This window comes from Argopecten irradians, chromosome 14 (assembly GCF_041381155.1).
Source record: "Argopecten irradians isolate NY chromosome 14, Ai_NY, whole genome shotgun sequence".
NCBI classification, from domain to species: Eukaryota; Metazoa; Mollusca; class Bivalvia; order Pectinida; family Pectinidae; genus Argopecten; species Argopecten irradians.
The window spans coordinates 28,906,773-28,930,552 of record NC_091147.1 but is presented as its reverse complement, the minus strand read 5'-3'; the positions used below and the strand labels follow the sequence as shown (position 1 = coordinate 28,930,552).

General features: G+C 34.3%; 3 protein-coding genes across 4 annotated transcripts in view; 2 read left to right on the top strand and 1 right to left on the bottom strand.

The window, feature by feature from the left end:
• Positions 1-23,780, top strand: part of LOC138307401 (transmembrane protein 164-like) — a 113,045-nt gene that overhangs the window by 38,770 nt on the left and 50,495 nt on the right. The gene's annotated exons all lie outside the window — the stretch shown is intronic.
• LOC138307402 (GATA zinc finger domain-containing protein 1-like) lies at positions 703-9,231 on the top strand. Its single transcript, XM_069248137.1, has 4 exons — positions 703-1,940; positions 7,256-7,318; positions 7,939-8,119; positions 8,879-9,231. The coding sequence occupies exons 1-4, from the start codon at positions 1,635-1,637 to the stop codon at positions 9,160-9,162; spliced, it is 834 nt and encodes a 277-aa protein (XP_069104238.1). The 5' UTR covers positions 703-1,634; the 3' UTR covers positions 9,163-9,231.
• Positions 13,879-23,780, bottom strand: part of LOC138308039 (serine hydroxymethyltransferase, mitochondrial-like) — a 35,634-nt gene continuing 25,732 nt past the window's right edge. The window contains exons 7-9 of the mRNA XM_069248988.1: positions 17,427-17,582; positions 16,321-16,428; positions 13,879-15,573 (exon numbers count right to left, since the gene is read on the bottom strand). Of these exons, the coding sequence (XP_069105089.1) occupies positions 15,446-15,573; positions 16,321-16,428; positions 17,427-17,582 (392 nt within the window). The 3' untranslated portion in view covers positions 13,879-15,445. The remainder of the gene's footprint in view (positions 15,574-16,320; positions 16,429-17,426; positions 17,583-23,780) is intronic.

Sequence of the window (23,780 nt, the reverse complement as noted above, 5' to 3'; positions counted from 1 at the left end):
TTTTTAAAGGGGAAAAGAGAATTGTAAACATAATTATTTTACAGGTACAATCGGCTGGCGGCTGTACGTACTGTAAGTCTCGTTTCACAAGGTAAAGTTTACCTGTGTAAGCCGTGTGCTCGGCCGTCACGGCTCGGCGCGCCCGCTCGATGTAAGCGACGAAATGTGTTAATATTAGCGCAGAAACATTGAATATAAACGCAGAAACACTGAATATAAACGCAGAAACTCTTAATTCTATCGCCGAATCTGTTAATTTCACCGTCGCATCGGAAAAGTTTGGCGATTCCCAACCTCCGACAATGTAGCAATAAATAGCCGTGCACGTAACGAAGTTGGGTAATTGTGACCGATACCCTCTGTAATTCGGCCGTCAGCCGTCACGACCCACGGCGGACAGAAAAATACTTAATTTTACGGCAGAAATACTTAATTTTATTGATCGAATTGGAATTCTGAGGAAAAGTCTTAATATAAAGGGTTAATACTGAATAAAAAAGCACATATGCTAATCCTGCCGAAACTTGTTAAAAATTAAGTATTCTGCCGTTATTCTAACAAGTTTCGGCAAGATTAACACATTTTGGGTTACCAGTGTACCCTTGTACTGTAGATCGTCTTTCATTAAAATATATATACACTTGTATATTATTATTTTTCTTTGCTATTTTAAGTTCTAAGCGTAGTGTACGTAAAAATAGCTTACGTATTCTTTATTAAAAACTGGACGTCTATAAAAGATCATGCAGTCTGCAGAATTAAATCCACTTCAAACTATATGACGTCTCCTCCACTCAAAAACGAGCAAACAGTTTTTTCTTCCATTTTCTTTTATAGTATTAACTCCCATTTCCAAAAAAACTATATCAGAAAAAATTAACATTTAATTACAAGAAAACGTTGACTTCTCAGAGGAATCTTGTCTTAATAGGACGCTAACTAATCAAACATAGACAGAAATTTTGCTTCAAATGTGTCCTAAATATCTTATAAATATCGGAAAATGGTTAAAAAAAAAAAAAAAATAATGATATGAATATAATTTCGTATCCCCGGTCATGCTTTCTTTTCTTATTTGGATCAGAATTTCTTATTAAGATTATCATGTTTCATACAGACACATCGCAGCCTCAAAGGACAAATTACATTCAAAAAAAAACACCTTCCAGTTTCCGACACACTTTTAATTCTTACTTATTTATAAATCGTTGATGTCGGCAACCGGAATGTATTTTTGAAGAAATATATAGGGAAATGATTTGAAAACGCATTAACTTGATCATCAGTAATGGATAAATTGTTTTCCTTTCTTTCATTTCTTTCAGAATCAGATTGTAATTTACTAAATAGTGTGCCAAAAACGTTAGTTATCACGAGGACAGGTGGCAGCTCCATTTTTAAAAGTTCCCGCCGAAAATGAGTACTCTCTATATGCGGAGGTAGAAAAATACTATCCGAGTTATACCGACGCTTCCTTTAATGTAATCTACCTGCAAATGAAGCGTTTTGTCGCACTAACTTTGTTTCTATAAAACCAATATGGAGGCAAACGTGTAACGCCATATAGTGATCGAACACACAAAGACGAAATTCTCCTTCACCCACTTGATTCAACGCTAGAATACCATACAATTATGCCACTTGGATCAAAGCCGATTTGCTCGACTTGTAAAACTGGAAACTCTGCAATATGGAGGAAAGGGGGAGACGGAGAGGTGGTCTGTAACCCGTGTAGCTTGAAAAATGGAGGTACAAACGGAAAAGATGGCAACGGAAACAACGGATCTGTTATCTTATCGAAATCTAATGGTAGTAACGGGGGATCTGGACCGGTTCTTAGAAAGAGTGCAAGGATCAAGCCGTCCAAACACAAATTCCAGACGGTAACAAAAGCTATCGCCACAAAGGGGAAAAGCAGAAGAATTATTTTCAAGAAAAGTGTAAGTTTATTAATATGGTTACGTAAGTATACTAAAACTAAAAATATAGATATAGAAAATATAGATATTATAATCAGGAAATAAAATCGTAGGCTTTACTTTAGGTGTGGATTGATATACACCAACTTGAGCAGGTTGGGCCCAACCCTGCATTTGGGCATCCTCGATACTCCAGGGCTTCCGATCACTTACGATCTCTACACCCCTGGACTATCTCATAGTAAAACTGGAGGCAACAGAATAGAACAGGTAACTTAGTCATTTGATGTACATCAAAAGAGCCGTATAACGGTACACTGTGGTTGACTCTGTGGCTTTGATGTTAGGCGTCGCTCTCTCTGTAGTCTTCAAATGAAATATTTGCTAGCCCGTGATTGGTCAAATGTTTTCCGCTGAGCTGCCTTCAATTTCACTGTGAGATAGTCCAGGGGTGTAGAGATCGAAAGTGATCGGAACCCCTGGAGTATCGAGGATGGCATTTGGGTAACAGTTACCCATTTCATCTCGTTCGGTTTTTACTTACCACCAGAAATATACATTTGATAATTACCCATTTGAGTAACATTTAGGCAAGGATTTATAAGTGAGAAGGATTCGTGACTGCCTCTTTATATTACTAAACACCACGCGTGACACAGATGAACCGAGAATAAAAACCATTTTTCTCTACAAATACTTGTCTTATCGAATCAAACAAAACACCAATGTAAAATTTATTAAATTTCACAACATTTATCACTTGTTTTAAGGACGGAAGATTTAGAGGATATGTCTTAAATTTTCGTTAAAAAAATACGTCAGCTCATGAAATGAAGGCCCGCTTCAGAAAGTAAGACCACAGGTGTTCGTTTCTAATATAAGTATAAGTATAATACTGGGTCAAGGTCTATAACTAGGTCGGCCATATAACACTACCCAATTTCAGAAAAAGTATGATTATTAACCAACCGTATAGGATATGTTAATAAGAATACTCTCAATCGACAACCAGATAATTTATCTTAAATTTGGTATATGATACAATATATATCATGCCGTATAAATGTCACTAGGTATCCAGAAACATCGGAAAACAGCCAGATTTTAACTGGTCGGACACTGTGGTGTCCTCCGATAAACATGCCAGGGCTCTAATGGGTAGCTCAAAAACCACTGCATGTCAACATTTCATCGTCATAAGAATGAAAGTTTGGTAGAAAACAAACTTACCGGTTAGTAAATCCATGGATAAATACCATCCATTTGCCTAACGCAGCCCTTTATTAATGGTTTTAATAAAGTTTGGTAAAAAACAAACTTACCGGAATGTTAGTGTTTATCAAATACCATCCATTTGCTCAATACAGCCTTTTGAAATTTACGATTGAAAAAATTTATGTCTCTAGCTGCCATGTAAGTATGTGTGCAGTAGATTTGTTTTGTCGGCGTTGATTGGCTCTCGAAACTTAATTGACCAATCAACGCCGACAAAACAAATCTACTGCACACATACTTACATGACGGCTAGAGACACACATTTTTTCAATCGTAAATTTCAAAAGGCTGTATTGAGCAAATGGATGGTATATAGATAAACACTAACATTCCGGTAAGTTTGTTTTTTACCAAACTTTAATTCCTATGAAGCTGAAATGTTGACATGCAGTGGTTTTTGAGCTACCCATTAGAGCCCAAGCGTGTTTATCGGAGGACACCACAGTGTCCGACCAGTTGAAATCTGGCTGTTTTCCGATGTTTCTGGATACCTAGTGACATTTATACGGCATGATTTATATTGTATCATATACCAAATTAAAGATAAATTATCTGGCTGTCGAGTGAGAGTATTCCTATTACCATATTCTAAACAGTTGGTTAATAATCATACTTTTTCTGAAATTGGGTAGTGTCATATTGCCGGCCGAGTTATAGACCTTGACCCAGTATTATACTTATATTAGAAACGAACACCTGTGGTAAGACGGTTACCCTCGCACCCACAAGCTACATCAGAGGCTGCGCCGGCGGATATCAGTCATCGCCGAACGTTACGGTCAGTGCACAAACACAAAAGTGTCTGCCTTGGACATACCCCAAACCCAGTGTGACTTATCCTTCTCATATACGTCCTTGATTTAGGCTACCTGTTTGAGTAATCAAGTAGTTATGAGGAATCATATGAAAAGAAAACACGTAATGTTATTTTAAAAATAATAATCTAAAAAGGGCGTCATAATTTTTAGAATGCCTTACAACTGATCTAAGACTTTATGTTTCAGTGCATGAAATATCAAATTCTGTTGTCTCACTTTGTTGTAAGATGACAATTTAGGTGTTCTCCATTGACTACAGTGTATAGCCATCAGGGAAATTCAGTGCAAATGTCATAGTAGCTACTGTTGTTACGTGTTATAGCGGAAAAGATATCATCTTCCGACTGACTTTTCCTGACTAACTGTTTTTTGACGAGACATAATCAATGGCTGGTCGTACCTGATTTGGTTTCCCACACCTTTATAGAGAGACCTTAAGCTTGTAGTAGCAGAAAAGTCAGTCAGAAGGTGATATAATTTCAATACAATTCAAAATATTTTATTGTATATAAATTATACACAATGGGATTGGGTTACAGGCAGTGCCTATATCAACCCTTTCCCTCTTCCAGTAATGTACAACATGCATATGTTATAAATACAAATTAAACATCAAATTTCAAATTAATTAATACACACATCCTTGCACGTTCCTACCCTGTGAATTATATTAATGAATCAGGGAGCCTTTAAATTTGAGTAAAGATAGTAAATTAAATGGGAATATGTATAAATAATTTATTATTAAATGTGTTTATTAATTAATAGTTAATAAGTATATGACTGAATATATCAACATGTAATTATATAAAGTTATATTTTTATTATATCACAACAGTCTTTTTGTATATATTATATATTTGGACGCATTGTCTAGAATATAGTTGTTATCATCATCAGAAAGTAGAAGACTACCTTTAATTAGAATGTCAGCTGAGATATATATACATGTACATGTATAGCCAATTCTGTTAAAGATCAAGTATAAAAAGTGGGCAAAAGAAGAAAAAATGGTTAATGTCTTCAGTATGATTACCACAATCACATTGAGCACTGTCAATTAAATGAATACTAAATTAATACTAAATCTACTTAAAAAAATATGGAATGCTTCACGAATTAGCGCGATATCTTTTCCACTACAACAGTAGCTAATGTCAATTAGTTTGTGACTTTTACCAAAATTGAGACAATGAAGTTTGTCCCATTTTGAATAATAATGTACTAAGCTATGTTAGTAATTAATGGTGCCATTTCAAAATTATTACGCCATTTTTTGATAAAAAAAGTTTAATGGGACTCATTCTGGTACCACGTACCACGTGATACCCAATAACGTTTGTGCGGTACTATTGTTTCTATTGGTGATGGAATGGCGTCAAATGACGTTATCGTGGGAGATAACGTTATTTCAGCAGGAAGATTCCATGCATTTTTAATGGTGGGCTATTCAAATCGCTTTTTGTCTGTGGTCCGTCCTTCCGTCCTTCCTTCCTTCCGTCCGTGAACAATTCTTGTTACCGTTATTTTTCAGAAAGTACTGAAGGGATGTTTCTCAAATTTCAGACATAGGTTCCCCTAGGGCCCTAGTTGTGCATATGGTATTTTGGGACCAATCGGTCAACAAAATGGCCGCCAGGCAGCCATCATGGATTTTGATAGTTAAAGTTTGTTACCACTATTTCTCAGAATGTGCTGAAGGGATCTTTCTCAAATTTCACATGTAAGTTCCCCTAGGGCCCTAGTTGTACATATTGTATTTTGGGACCAATCGGTCTACAAAATGGCCGCCAGGCAGCCATCTTGAATTTTGACAATTGAAGTTTGTTACCGCTATTTCTCAGAAAGTACGAAAGGGATCTGTCTCAAATTGCATGTGCAGGTTCCCCTAGGGGCCTAGTTGTGTATATTGCATTTTGGGACCGATCGATGAACAAAATAGCGGACAGGCCGCCATCTTGGATTTTGACAATTGAACTTTGTTACAGCTATTTCTCAGAAAGTACGAAAGGGATCTGTCTCAAATTGCATGTGCAGATTTCCCTAGGGGCCTAGTTGTGCATATTGCATTTTGGGACCGATTGATTCACAAGATGGCCGACTGGCCGCCATCTTGGATTTTGATAGTTGAAGCTTGTTACCACTATTTCTTAGAAAGTACTGAAAGGATCTGTCTCAAATTTCATGTGCAGGTTCCCCTAGGTCCCTGGTTATGCATATTGCATTTTGGTACCGATCAGTGAACAAGATGGCCGACAGGACGCCATCTTGGATTTTGATAGTTGAAGCTTTTTACCACTATTTCTTAGAAAGTACTGAAAGGATCTGTCTCAAATTTCATGTGCAGGTTCCCCTAGGTTCCTGGTTATGCATATTGCATTTTGGTACCGATCAGTGAACAAGATGGCCGACAGGAGGCCATCTTGGATTTTGACAATTTAAGTTTTTTTCCGCTATGTCTAAGAATGTACTGAAGGGATCTGTCTCAAATTGTATGTGCAGGTTCTTCTAGGGGTCTTGTTGTGCATATTGCATTTTAGGACCGATCAGTGAACAAGATGGTCGACAGGTAGCCATCTAGGATTTTGATAACTGAAGTTTGTTACTGTTATATATCTCAGAAAGCAGTCAAAGGATCATTCTGAAATTTCATGTGTAGTAATATGTAGTAAAAGCTTGAAAAGCAGAGAAAAGATCCCTCTTTCCTTTGTCAGACAAAGATCGTTCTTAGGTGGGCGCCAATTAACAAGATCCCTCTGGGATCTCTTGTTCTTTCACAGAATTTCTCTTTGGGTAACTTAGTAATTACTCAAACAGGTAACTGTTACTCAAAAAGGCAACTGTTACCCATATGCAGGGTTGTGCCCAGCCCGTTTAGTGGGACTAGACTTGTTACAGTAAATTTGCTGCATCCAACTATAGTGTTCAGAGGTCTGGGGTTCATGCCCCAATTTCTCACCTCACCAGTATCTCACCAGTCCAACATCAATAGAAACTTTATTGGCTTGTTAGGATGTATAGTAATTTCATGGTTAAAATTACAATGTGTGATTACATATGAATAGTTAATAGTACTTCCTTTAGACTATATAGCATATAAATATAATGATTGTGTTAATATTTACTGTTTGTGGCTGTCCTTGTCTAGCTAGAGGGTAGACATTTCCAGATGCGGTTCTTCCTGGTTATTCAGTCTATTTCAGTGTAATGAGGTTTTATTGTTATTTGTCATTTTGATTTCAGCAACCTGTCAAGGCACCTACAGCTATTTCTACAGTCATAACAGGAGAAAGTGTTTTCCATGACGTAAGTTTGCTAAAGTTTTGGCTCTGCACCATGCATTGATCTAAATACTTACATTTTGGTCATTGTTCAGTTCACCTAGTCGAAAAATTATATGTAACTATATGCTATATGGAACTAAATCCTTGACGTCGTAATATTTAAGGTTAAGGGTTGATTTGGTGTAAAACATCATTTAAAGTGGGGATGCAATCATATTTCATTGAAATGAGCCTAGTCAAACCTCTGGGATATGCAAGGCAGCAGCTCCATAACAGAAACATTTGCTGCAATTTGTTATTTCTTTTAGTATACTTCTGATAGAGTTTAATCGAAATGCTTCTACCAATAAACGGGGAAAAAAACTTGAAATTTTGCTTTAGAATTGTTTTTTTTTTCTTTAATCATGACTGGATTTCACAAGATTACAGCTAGAAGTTTAATAATACCTCATGTTGAAAGAGAAATTAACATATAGAAAGAATAATGCTCACAAGAACGAGTTAGAAGAAGGAAAGTTCAGTTTATCATACAGTATATATGTCTTAAACCTGTTTGGACCAAGTACATATGATTAAAGAATAATGTCACACCTGATGTCACAAAATATGATTTTGAAGATTTATAAATTGTTTTCCTTACAGGGCAGCTACTATCAAGTAGGCGACATAGTTTCACTTGTGGACCACGATTCCTCTGTATATTATGCTCAGATACGAGGCTTTATGAAGGACCAGTACAACGAGAAGAGCGCCATCATTTCTTGGCTACTGCCATCACAAAGTAGTCCAAAGGACAGATTTGACCCGGCCACATATATATTGGGTATTCATTCTTCATTTTCACACATTTTGATTTATATTTTATTGACAAAACAAAGGAAAAGGTTTAGATATACATTTTTTCAACTTATTAGTATATACATTCAATTATTACTGCATTACAGTGCTATATATACACAGTGTTTTTCCTAGGTATTTTCCGGAATTGCCACCTGGTGAAACCTGTGAATTTTTGTGTGATAAAAGTAGGAAATTGAGAAGAAAAGTTTTAACAGTGTTTATGGAAATTTTGGAAAATGTAGAAATAAACAATCATGCTTTTCTAAGAACGTACATACTAATGACATTCTGGTTTGCGATTTCCAGATTTTGATTTTGTTTTGTCACACAAAATGCCTTTAAGACTCACTGATTTGGGAAATTTAGACATTGATTTTGGAAAAAAGAACAAAAAAATTATTAGGATTCGGCCCAAATTTATAGGCAGGAAAAACACTGATACACCTATATATAAATGTTTAAACTATATTTATATGTCTTTCTGGGATTTATGTGAACGTTTCAAACAGCTGCTATATATATTGCTAACTTTGTATCTCTGTGCATTAAATTCTGTTAGTTACATACAAGAAATTGATAAACTGTTTGTCATTATTTTGCTACACTAGATATGGCATTGATGGTTTTAGCTAGATCTGTTTTGTGTCACAATAACTTATTTTAAGTTTATTTCTCCTTTACATTCACACTGTTTGAAGGAGTGCACTGAGAAACAGTAACTGATCAATGCTTTGTTTTATAGGTCCAGAAGAAGATCTCCCAAGAAAAATGGAATTCATGGAGTTTGTTTGTCATGCACCTTCTGACTATTTCAAATGTAAATACGGCCCATACCCAACAATCTCTCGCGATCCTAATTTGTGCTATGTATGGACAAACATTCGACAACCAATACAAGTTCACTCAGATATAGACGATTTGTTTGCTATCAAAGAAAGGAAAAAAGACACCACATTGATTAAGAAAATAATCAAAGAGAAAGACAATGCAAAAGGAAAAGAAAAGGAGAAAATTGACGCAGAGTGAATTGGAATTTAACTTGTTGTAAAGATATTACTTGTATGTTTTAATAATGAAAATTATTTTGAAATATTGGATTTGGTATTTTGACTTTATTTTTCATCATTTTTCATTCTCTGTTTTTTGCAAAGGAAACATTACAAGGGATAGATAGTAGAATGCGTAAACATTAACTATGATTAAAAATACATACTAACAGTTGTCGACCAAGAAGATGATCCACAACAAACTTATAGCAGAACGTTGGTTCTTAAGAATTTCTCCTTCTGGAGTTTTTCTTTTTGTTCACCTAAAGTTGGTTAGTCAATTAGTCTAGGATGAATAACAAAAAGGCCTATGATTATCTGAAAAAAAATTTCAACAAAATACAACAGGAGGGAGGGACCGAAACAAGGATGTTGGGCAGAGCCACTGTACAAAATTTTTTCCCATTCCCAAAAGATTGTTTGATAAAATTCGGCCAAAATTTACTGATGTGCTTATGACTTCTACTAGCTTTTTCAAAACAAATTCATCTTCTACTATTGGAGCCCCAGGGGGGTCAGAGCCATCATTTATACAAAATCTGTTCACACTCCCCCAAAGATGCAATAAGAACTTTATGACTAGAAGCATTTTGAAGAAATTTTCCTCTTTTTCCCTTATTGGACCCTGCCTCTCCTGCCCCTGGAGGGTCAGAGTAACCATTTATACAAAATCTGTTCCCTTCCCCATAAAGATATCTTAGACCAAATCTGGTTGAAATTCCTCTAAACTAAATGACAAGTAGCATTTTTAAGGAATTTTCCTCTATTTCCCCTATTGGGCCCCACCCCTTCTGCACCAGGGGGATCAGAGCCGTCATTTACACAAAATCTGTTCGCATTCCCCCAAAGATGTTTGTGACCAATTTTGGTCAAAATCCAATGAGAACTTAATGACTAGTAGTGTTAAAGAATTACCAAAAATTCCCCTATTTGGCCCTGTCCCTTTTGCCTCAGGAGGGTCAGAGTTATAATTGATACAAAATCTGTTCACATTCCCCCAAGGATGTTTCTGACCAAACTTGGTCAAAATCCAATGAGAGTTTTATGACTAGAAGCAGTGTTCACGGGTAAAGTTGGCCCGAGTCTATAGAAAATCTGGTCGGTCTATGTAAAATCTTATCATGTGGCCCTATTGGCTAAGCAATTTCGACATAAAATTCTTCTATTTTGCATTCATTGACAAATTCTGATGTCGATCTATATTAAGTGACATGCTTGACAAGGATAAAGAATAAAATTCAGTATGAAAAATCTGTAAATTTAGCAATTTCCATTGGTTTGTGTTGCTTTAGTATTACAAAACCCTTAGAAGCATTACAATCAATCTTACGGTCCTTTTTATTTCTAAAACAATACATGTATGTGATGATATAACATTTCTATGAAAAAATGGCTGGGGCTATAGAACTTTCTTTCTATGTAGACCGATTGTCTATGGAAAATTCAGTTACTTTCATACACTGCTAGTAGCGTTTTTAGGTCATCTGACCTGAAGGGTCAGAATGACCTATTGTAATCATTCGCCGTCCGTCATGCATAAACTTTTCATTTAAATAATGTCTTCTCAATAACTTAAAGGCCAAGGGCTACCAAGTTTGTTCAAATGAATGACCTTGACCTTCATTCAAGGTCACCGGTCAAAAAGGCTAAAATCATTAAACGACATCTTCTCAAGAACCAGAAGGCCCAGGGTACTGATATTTGATATTGGGCCTGTAGCATACTGGGATGAAGGGCTACCAAGTTTGTTCAAATGAATGACCTTGATCTTCATTCAAGTTCACAGGGGTCAAATAGGCTAAAATCCTTTAAACAACTTCTTGTGAATAACTAAGAGGCCTAGAGATCTGATATTGGGCCTGTGGCATGCTGAAATCAAGGGCTATCAAGTTTGTTTAAATGAATGACCTTGATCTTTATTCAAGGTTACAGGGGTAAAATAGGCTAAAATCTTTGAACTGGCCAAATTTGGTTATAATCAATGACTACCAGCTGGTAGTAGCAATTTAAAGGATTTACCACTGTTTACATGTTTTGAGCCCATCTCTCCTACCCCAGGGAGGTAAGAGACAAGATTTACATATACTCTAATCTATTTTCCTTCCCACAAGGATGTTTTTGGCGAAATCAAGTTAAAATCCATGAAGAACTCTATGACTAATGATAGGTAAAAGATTAACCATTATTTACCCTATTAGGCCACATCCCTCCTGCCCCCGGGGATCAGAAACAAGATTGATACAAACTCTGCTTCTCCTCCCCCCAAGGATGTATGCAAAACTCTGTATGACTATAGTATCAATTTAAAGTTATATATGCCTATAACATTTTTGGACTGATCTGAAAACGAAGATATTTTCCAGGTGATCATCTTTGATTTTGGTTATCACTATCTCTATGAAAGCACTGAAGGGATTGTCCTTTTGAAGTATATGTTCCCCTTAGTCGCTTAATTTGCCTGTTGCAACCTCTGGGCTGCCATCTTTGATTTTGAAAATTAAAGTTTAAAGCTCCTTACAATTGTAATAAGAACTGTTTGCGAACAGCAAAGCTTGCCTCTGGAAGTTTGTTGATTGTTTTATTTACTAGTATAATTAAATACAAGAGATCCCAGAGGTATCTTGGTGCCCACCAAAGAATCATCTATGACTGACAAAGGAAAGAGGGATCTTTTCTCTGCTTTTCAAACTTTTACTACATATTACTACATATGAAATTTGAGAGTGATCCTTTGAGTACTTTCTGAGATATATAACAGTGTGATGGCTACCTGTCAGCCATCTTTTTGACCGATCTAAATATGCAATATGCACAACTAAGGTCCTAGAGAACTTACATATAAAATTTTAGACAGATCAGTTCAGTACTTTTCTGAGAAAAAATGGTAACAATTTTAAATTAAGCTTTAACTATCAAAATCCAAGATAGCAGCCTGTCATGCCATCTTAATCACTTTATGGTCCGAAAATGTGATATGCACAACTAGACCCCTAGGGGAACCTGCACATGCAATTTGACACAGATCCCTTCAGTACTTTCTGAGAAATAGCGGTAACAAAATTTAATTGTCAAAATCCAAGATGGCAGCCTATTGGCCATCTTGTTGATCGATCAGTCCCAAAATGCAATAGGCACAACTAGGGTCCTAGGGGAACCTATATGTGAAATTTGAGAAGAATCCCTTCAGCACTTTCCAAGAAATAGTGGTAACAAACTTTAATTGTCAAAATCCAAGATGTCTGCCATCTTGTTGACCGATTGGTCCCAAAATGCAATATGCACAACTAGGGCCCTAGGGGAACCTACATGTGAAATTTGAGAAAGATCCCTTCAGCACTTTCTGAGAAATAGCGGTAACAAACTTTAATTGTCAAAATCCAAAATGGCGGCCTGTCAGCCATCTTGTTGATCAATTGGTCCCAAAATGCAATATGCACAACTAGGGCCCTAGGGGAACCTACATGTGAAATTTGAGAAGAATCCCTTCCGTACTTCCTGAGTAATAGCGATAACAAACTTTAACTATCAAAATCCAAGATGGCGTCCTGTCTGCCATCTTGTTCACCGATTGGTACCAGAATACAATATGCATAACCAGGGACCTCGGGGACCATGCACATGAAATTTGAGACAGATCCCTTCAGTACTTTTTGAGAAATAGCGGTAACAATTTTCAATTGTCAAAATCCAAGATGGCGGCCTGGCAGCCATTTTGTTGATCGATCAGTCCCAAAATGTAATATGCACAACTAGGGCCCTAGGGATACCTATAAGTGAAATTTGAGAAGAATCCCTTCAGCACTTTCTGAGAAATAGCGGTAACAAACTTTTATTGTCAAAATCCAAGATTGCTGCCTGGCAGCCATTTTGTTGACCGATTGATACCAAACTGCAATATGCACAACTACGGCCCTAGGGGAACTACATATGAAATTTGAGAAAGATCCCTTCAGTCCTTACTGAGAAGTTGCGGTAACAAGAATTGTTAACAGATGGAAGGACGGACCACGGACGAAAAGCGATTTGAATAGCAATGTCATTACATAACTTTCGACCCATTCGGACTCTTGAAATTCATAAAATCCAGCATTTTCCCCCTTAAAGTGATTGTCCACACCTTAAAACAATTATAATTCAAACAAAATTGTTGTAGACAGTTGTGACAGATAACAGTATTACATTTTGCACCAAAATCTTTACCTGGTTATTTCGGCCCACTGGGCCTCTATATGAATTTTCAGAATCCGTCATTTTCCTCTTTAAAGATTGTCCACACCAATCACAATTATAATCCAAAATGGTTGTAGAAATCCATGTCCATTGTTGTGGATAACAGAATTACATCACTTGCACTAACCTGAGGTTTCCAATGCAGACACCAAAATGACTTACATCATCAGATTCATCCTTTGGGATCTTTTGTATAAGATATGAACACCACATCCGACTAAAATTTGACCTTGAAAGGTCAAAGTCAGAAATTTTGGCATAAAAAGCCGGACAGTTTTACCATGTCATAATCCAGGGGTGAATATGACAACAGTGATGGTAACCCCTGAATTATCAAGGATGGTGGCTGATTTAATGCTATAACTAGATTTTTTGTTGAGAAATTAGAAAAGAAAAATGTCTGTACTGCTGGGAAACTGGAACATGGGATCAATATCCTGCATACAAATAAATATAACAACAGGGATAATTTTAATATATTTTATTAGATGTTTTAACTTGACAGAAAATTGTTTCGATGATAAGTTCAACACCATTATGGAAAACTTTATAAAAGCAGTTTTTAAATGTATACATTTGTTATATATATAATATATATATGTGAAAAGATTTGAACAAAAAAATCTTTTCCTCAGATCTATTCACCAAAGTAAATCATTCGTATAGTAGCTAATCTGTTTAAGAAGACTTCATCGTTTCAAGCTATAGCAGAACTGAACAAATGTTTTTTTCAACAGGGAAGAAAACCATTCATAATAAGAAAATATTGTTTTCTAAATTACAAAAAACGATATCCTTGAAAATGACATCTTGCACGCTAATAGAAAATTGTCACCGACTGTCTAATCCCTAAAGAATACATCCTTTGTATTTACCAGGTAGCTGAGGTTTCAACATTAGCAATGAACATGAAATATTGTTAGACTGAATTCACTTTAAGAAACACTCTAATATTGGCCTAAATACTTTCAAATTAAAGAAAAAAATGGCACAATGAATTTATGTTAAAAATGGCCCCAATAAATAGCTGATAACTAAAACTTTAAATTAACTACCAAGTAAGTCATCCTTTATTTAGGAAACAAAGAGGATTTTTTTTGCTTTTATTCTGTTCATGTGAAATGCAAATCTGCATTATATCTCGCACAAAAATCTAAAGAACACAAAGTTAAGCACTATCTCATATCACCTGACTCAGCCGCAATCTTAACACTCATAAAACTGAACACCATGGAAACCAATTCAATAATCTTGACCAGAAGACTACTCAACATAAGGCTAATTCAATACTATTCACCAGACTAGTTATCACCGTCATTATCAGATTGAACCTTCAATACAGTATGTGGAGAGTTATGATACAATGTAAAACAAAATCCAAATAAAAATCACTGTATTTTTTAAAAACAAATCTAACAAAAATCTCATATCTAAAAATCTCATTGTGTAAAACAACAGTTAACACTATCTGGTATAATTCAATAAAATACTGCATTTGTCGTTCTGAAATGTCACAATAGATTCTGCATGAGAACCAAACATCATGACACACTGTTTAACACAACACTAATTGCACACAACCAGTCTTAAATGTTAGAAATTTTCTTCTTTAATGTTATTGTCCTTATATTGGCTTATATCTACAGTCTGACAACAGATTTCATTGCAAATGCAAGTAATTGTCTTACTCTTTTCCTAATTGTCCCTAAACTTTCTCTACAAGGACAACAACGGTTTGTCCTGCAGAGCTACACTAACAGACTTGTGCAAGGCAGCATGTGACCAATCACAAATTAAAAGCCGACACAGATTTAGGCAAATTGTGTGATGCAATCACAATATCAGGAATAAAAAGATTTCAAATTAAAATAAAGACAGTTCAAGTATCAGAGAAAGCATATTCTTTACAATACAGTGAACAATTTAAAAATTGTTATGTTTTGAAGATTCTGACAAAAAGATGTAGTATGATGAGAAAGATGTAGGGGACCAAATAAACAGTTTATCAGTGGTGACCTAAAGGCCATGTCTGTCTATCGTTCCTCCAATCCTGGCATGGAGAAACTCCTAGCAAAAGTCTCCACCTCTTCACGGAGAGCAGCTATCTGTGACTGGATACCAGCATCAGAATCAACAAAGGCCTTGAACTCCTTAATTGTTTCTGTAAGAAATAACACAATACATGTTTAAGTGTCATTTAATATTAGTTCAAACTATAATTGTACACTCTCCCCCCATCCCCCACCTCTGAGACGATGGTCACCAAATGTTTCTCCATTTTGTTTCCTTGGTAACGTTATTGTAGCATGTCATGTGATAAGTCAAATTATAGACATTCAATCATACATGACAATTATTGACTAAGTTTGAACAAAAATGATTCAAATACTAGTTAATGGCCATTTCAGATAACTTGACATAGTTACCTGAGTACCATGGTAACCAAAAGTTAAAATTGTCAGATGATTTATTTGGGACTGAGTGGATAAGGTGTCTTACTACTGGCTCTTTCAGTTTGACACAGCCAACATTTATTGGCAAGTGGACTTTCTCCAAGAACTGTGCCTCCCCATCAGGTCACTAAGATAAGTGGATTTAACCTTTTCTACACCATTACAACCAGTAACATGATCATTGTCAATTTGTGACACAAGTTAAATGACCATTGTGATTATTACACAATCAACTCTTTCGAATATACACACTTCTATTTTTAGCTAATTCTTGCATGTAAAGTTTTGGTCAAGAACGAACATTCGAGCTCACTCAAGGCATTAAATTGAGCCAATTTGAGTCATTTTTCTCCAATGAATAAGGCTTTATAAGGTTCTGTTCTCAGCTCCCCATAGCACACTCGACCCTAATCAGCCATCTTTTGTAAACAATTCTAATCATGTTGATGACTTACTAGTATTTTTCTGAGCATTTTTTGCGATCTGCACACCACGATCAATCAAATCCACCACTTTTACAAAGTCTGCTTCCTTCATTCCTCTCGAAGTCATAGCAGGAGTTCCTTAAACAAAACAAGACCATCATTGCATACATTTAATTCAGCAATTCTATAATTTGGTATTATTTGTTTCTTTTGTTAATTTCAAAACATTTCAACTTTAAATTAGCTGGTATACCACAAATTTTTTCATTTTCGTAATTCAAATTTAAATTTCTTTACATTCAATCTAAACAGTACATAATGAATAGCCATATATATATGACTCTACACTGTTTTATTGAAAAAAGGTTCATATATTTCAGAGCAATATTATCTTATGAAAATACCTTGGTTAATGTAACTTTGTTGATTATAAATCATCCTTATCATGTACTCAGAAGTCCATATTACCTCTGATAATCACAGAGTTGTCTGCCCTTTCAAAAAGGTATCAATCACAAGGCTATTACTTTGTGATGGGAAATTATATATACATTTATGGAGTGATATGGAGGTTTCTTTCATACCTACAGGTGTAATACTGGCTGGTCTATGGCAAAAATACTCTTTCATATGTGGATATGAAGGGAAGGGATATTCTACCCTCGGGATCACAAATTGTAATCGGGTTTTACTACATTTTGTGACCCTCGGATAGAATATCCCTATCCTTCATATCCACATATGAAAGAGTCTTATATTATTTACCAGAAAATGTAATATATCCCAAGGGCATATCTGATTAAATAAACCTTCATATCACCCAGCCACTGAAGACATAAATTCTTTGTTAAACCCAAAATAATGGGAGCTATTTTTGAGGTAAATATGGCTTAAATTTGTGATGAGTAACAATAGCCACTTTACGTTAGTCATTGTTATACAATTAAAAGGGAAGATAACTCTGTGTTTAAAAATGAGCAGTCAACATGACAACATGATTCTCAGGGAAATACGATTTTTCATTCCTCCCCTATTACACTGACAAAAACAATCTAACAATCAATACCTACCCACAGATTACTCTGTGGTATACAGAAGAATGTATTCAAAGCAAATGCTTGAATTAAATTTCTCACCTATTCTAAGGCCACCAGGGGTAAATGGACTCTTGTCACCAGCTGTTGTATTCTTATTGACAGAGATCTCGCACAACTCGAGAATCCTCTCAACACGTGTTCCATCTGTTCCATTGGGTTTCAAGTCCAGCAGAACCAAGTGGTTATCAGTTCCACCTATAGACAATAGGAAATATTTACTGACACCTATAGACAACAGGAAATATTTACTGACACCTATAGACAATAGGAAATATTTACTGACACCTATAGACAACAGGAAATATTTACTGACACCTATAGACAATAGGAAATATTTACTGACACCTATAGACAATAGGAAATATTTACTGACACCTATAGACAATAGGAAATATTTACTGACACCTATAGACAATAGGAAATATTTACTGACACCTATAGACAATAGGAAATATTTACTGACACCTATAGACAATAGAAATATTTACTGACACCTATAGACAATAGGAAATATTTACTGACACCTATAGACAATAGGAAATATTTACTGACACCTATAGACAATAGGAAATATTTACTGACACCTATAGACAACAGGAAATATTTACTGACACCTATAGACAATAGGAAATATTTACTGACACCTATAGACAATAGGAAATATTTACTGACACCTATAGACAATAGGAAATATTTACTGACACCTATAGACAATAGGAAATATTTACTGACACCTATAGACAATAGGAAATATTTACTGACACCTATAGACAATAGGAAATATTTACTGACACCTATAGACAATAGGAAATATTTACTGACACCTATAGACAATAGGAAATATTTACTGACACCTATAGACAATAGGAAATATTTACTGACACCTATAGACAATAGGAAATATTTACTGACACCTATAGACAATAGGAAATATTTACTGACACCTATAGACAATAGGAAATATTTACTGACACCTATAGACAATAGGAAATATTTACTGACACCTATAGACAATAGGAAATATTTACTGACACCTATAGACAATAGGAAATATTTACTGACACCTATAGACAATAGGAAATATTTACTGACACCTATAGACAATAGGAAATATTTACTGACACCTATAGACAATAGGAAATATTTACTGACACCTATAGACAATAGGAAATATTTACTGACACCTATAGACAATAGAAAGAAATATTTACTGACACTATAGACAAAGAAATATTTACTGACACCTATAGACAATAGGAAATATTTACTGACACCTATAGACAATAGGAAATATTTACTGACACCTATAGACAAAGGAAATATTTACTGACACCTATAGACAATAGGAAATATTTACTGACACCTATAGACAATAGGAAATATTTACTGACACCTATAGACAATAGGAAATATTTACTGACACCTATAGACAATAGGAAATATTTACTGACACCTATAGACAATAGGAAATATTTACTGACACCTATAGACAACAGGAAATATATTTACTGACACCTATAGACAATAGGAAATATTTACTGACACCTATAGACAATAGGAAATATTTACTGACACCTATAGACAATAGGAAATATTTACTGACACCTATAGACAATAGGAAATATTTACTGACACCTATAGACAATAGGAAATATTTACTGACACCTATAGACAATAGGAAATTTATTTAACTGACACACCTATAGACAATAGGAAATATTTACTGACACCTATAGACAATAGGAAATATTTACTGACACCTATAGACAATAGGAAATATTTACTGACACCTATAGACAATAGGAAATATTTACTGACACCTATAGACAATAGGAAATATTTACTGACACCTATAGACAATAGGAAATATTTACTGACACCTATAGACAATAGGAAATATTTACTGACACCTATAGACTATAGAATATTTACTGACACCTATAGACAATAGGAAATATTTACTGACACCTATAGACAATAGGAAATATTTACTGACACCTATAGACAATAGGAAATATTTACTGACACCTATAGACAATAGGAAATATTTACTGACACCTATAGACAATAGGAAATATTTACTGACACCTATAGACAATAGGAAATATTTACTGACACCTATAGACAATAGGAAATATTTACTGACACCTATAGACAATAGGAAATATTTACTGACACCTATAGACATAGAATATTACGACACTATAGACAATAGGAAATATTTACTGACACATATAGACAATAGGAAATATTTACTGACACCTATAGACAATAGGAAATATTTACTGACACCTATAGACAATAGGAAATATTTACTGACACCTATAGACAATAGGAAATATTTACTGACACCTATAGACAATAGGAAATATTTACTGACACCTATAGACAATAGGAAATATTTACTGACACCTATAGACAATAGGAAATATTTACTGACACCTATAGACAATAGGAAATATTTACTGAACACCTATAGACAATAGGAAATATTTACTGACACCTATAGACAATAGGAAATATTTACTGACACCTATAGACAATAGGAAATATTTACTGACACCTATAGACAATAGGAAATATTTACTGACACCTATAGACAACAGGAAATATTTACTGACACCTATAGACAATAGGAAATATTTACTGACACCTATAGACAACAGGAAATATTTACTGACACCTATAGACAATAGGAAATATTTACTGACACCTATAGACAATAGGAAATATTTACTGACACCTATAGACAATAGGAAATATTTACTGACACCTATAGACAATAGGAAATATTTACTGACACCTATAGACAATAGGAAATATTTACTGACACCTATAGACAATAGGAAATATTTACTGACACCTATAGACAATAGGAAATATTTACTGACACCTATAGACAATAGGAAATATTTACTGACACCTATAGACAAAGGAAATATTTACTGACACCTATAGACAACAGGAAATATTTACTGACACCTATAGACAATAGGAAATATTTACTGACACCTATAGACAATAGGAAATATTTACTGACACCTATAGACAATAGGAAATATTTACTGACACCTATAGACAACAGGAAATATTTACTGACACCTATAGACAATAGGAAATATTTACTGACACCTATAGACAATAGGAAATATTTACTGACACCTATAGACAATAGGAAATATTTAGCTGACACTATAGACAATAGGAAATATTTACTGACACCTATAGACAATAGGAAATATTTACTGACACCTATAGACAATAGGAAATATTTACTGACACCTATAGACAATAGGAAATATTTACTGACACCTATAGACAATAGGAAATATTTACTGACACCTATAGACAATAGGAAATATTTACTGACACCTATAGACAACAGGAAATATTTACTGACACCTATAGACAATAGGAAATATTTACTGACACCTATAGACAATAGGAAATATTTACTGACACCTATAGACAATAGGAAATATTTACTGACACCTATAGACAATAGGAAATATTTACTGACACCTATAGACAATAGGAAATATTTACTGACACCTATAGACAATAGGAAATATTTACTGACACCTATAGACAATAGGAAATATTTACTGACACCTATAGACAATAGGAAATATTTACTGACACCTATAGACAATAGGAAATATTTACTGACACCTATAGACAATAGGAAATATTTACTGACACCTATAGACAATAGGAAATATTTACTGACACCTATAGACAATAGGAAATATTTACTGACACCTATAGACAATAGGAAATATTTACTGACACCTATAGACAATAGGAAATATTTACTGACACCTATAGACAATAGGAAATATTTACTGACACCTATAGACAATAGGAAATATTTACTGACACCTATAGACAATAGGAAATATTTACTGACACCTATAGACAATAGGAAATATTTACTGACACCTATAGACAATAGGAAATATTTACTGACACCTATAGACAATAGGAAATATTTACTGACACCTATAGACAATAGGAAATATTTACTGACACCTATAGACAATAGGAAATATTTACTGACACCTATAGACAATAGGAAATATTTACTGACACCTATAGACAACTAGGAAATATTTACTGACACCTATAGACAATAGGAAATATTTACTGACACCTATAGACATAGGAAATATTTACTGACACCTATAGACAATAGGAAATATTTACTGACACCTATAGACAATAGGAAATATTTACTGACACCTATAGACAATAGGAAATATTTACTGACACCTATAGACAATAGGAAATATTTACTGACACCTATAGACAATAGGAAATATTTACTGACACCTATAGACAATAGGAAATATTTACTGACACCTATAGACAATAGGAAATATTTACTGACACCTATAGACAATAGGAAATATTTACTGACACCTATAGACAATAGGAAATATTTACTGACACCTATAGACAATAGGAAATATTTACTGACACCTATAGACAATAGGAAATATTTACTGACACCTATAGACAATAGGAAATATTTACTGACACCTATAGACAATAGGAAATATTTACTGACACCTATAGACAATAGGAAATATTTACTGACACCTATAGACAATAGGAAATATTTACTGACACCTATAGACAATAGGAAATATTTACTGACACCTATAGACAATAGGAAATATTTACTGACACCTATAGACAATAGGAAATATTTACTGACACCTATAGACAATAGGAAATATTTACTGACACCTATAGACAATAGGAAATATTTACTGACACCTATAGACAATAGGAAATATTTACTGACACCTATAGACAATAGGAAATATTTACTGACACCTATAGACAATAGGAAATATTTACTGACACCTATAGACAATAGGAAATATTTACTGACACCTATAGACAATAGGAAATATTTACTGACACCTATAGACAATAGGAAATATTTACTGACACCTATAGACAATAGGAAATATTTACTGACACCTATAGACAATAGGAAATATTTACTGACACCTATAGACAATAGGAAATATTTACTGACACCTATAGACAATAGGAAATATTTACTGACACCTATAGACAATAGGAAATATTTACTGACACCTATAGACAATAGGAAATATTTACTGACAACCTATAGACATAGACAAAGGAAATATTTACTGACACCTATAGACAATAGGAAATATTTACTGACACCTATAGACAACAGGAAATATTTACTGACACCTATAGACAAAATATTTACTGACACCAAGAAATATATTTACTGACACCTATAGACAATAGGAAATATTTACTGACACCTATAGACAATAGGAAATATTTACTGACACCTATAGACAAATAGGAAATATTTACTGACACCTATAGACAACAGGAAATATTTACTGACACCTATAGACAATAGGAAATATTTACTGACACCTATAGACAATAGGAAATATTTACTGACACCTATAGACAAATAGGAAATATTTACTGACACCTATAGACAATAGGAAATATTTACTGACACCTATAGACAATAGGAAATATTTACTGACACCTATAGACAACAGGAAATATTTACTGACACCTATAGACAATAGGAAATATTTACTGACACCTATAGACAATAGGAAATATTTACTGACACCTATAGACAATAGGAAATATTTACTGACACCTATAGACAATAGGAAATATTTACTGACACCTATAGACAATAGGAAATATTTACTGACACCTATAGACAATAGGAAATATTTACTGACACCTATAGACAACAGGAAATATTTACTGACACCTATAGACAATAGGAAATATTTACTGACACCTATAGACAATAGGAAATATTTACTGACACCTATAGACAACAGGAAATATTTACTGACACCTATAGACAATAGGAAATATTTACTGACACTATAGACAATAGGAAATATTTACTGACACCTATAGACAACAGGAAATATTTACTGACACCTATAGACAATAGGAAATATTTACTGACACCTATAGACAATAGGAAATATTTACTGACACCTATAGACAATAGGAAATATTTACTGACACCTATAGACAATAGGAAATATTTACTGACACCTATAGACAATAGGAAATATTTACTGACACCTATAGACAATAGGAAATATTTACTGACACCTATAGACAATAGGAAATATTTACTGACACCTATAGACAACAGGAAATATTTACTGACACCTATAGACAATAGGAAATATTTACTGACACCTATAGACAATAGGAAATTATTTACTGACCTACCAATAGGAAATATTTACTGACACCTATAGACAATAGGAAATATTTACTGACACCTATAGACAATAGGAAATATTTACTGACACCTATAGACAATAGGAAATATTTACTGACACC

Coding starts and splice junctions, on each gene's coding strand:
- LOC138307402 (XM_069248137.1), top strand. CDS start 1,635: ATGCCACTTGGATCAAAGCCGATTTGCTCGACTTGTAAAACTGGAAAC. Junction 7,319..7,938: donor GAGAAAGTGTTTTCCATGAC/GTAAGTTTGCTA, acceptor TTTTCCTTACAG/GGCAGCTACTATCAAGTAGG. Junction 8,120..8,878: donor CCCGGCCACATATATATTGG/GTATTCATTCTT, acceptor TTTGTTTTATAG/GTCCAGAAGAAGATCTCCCA.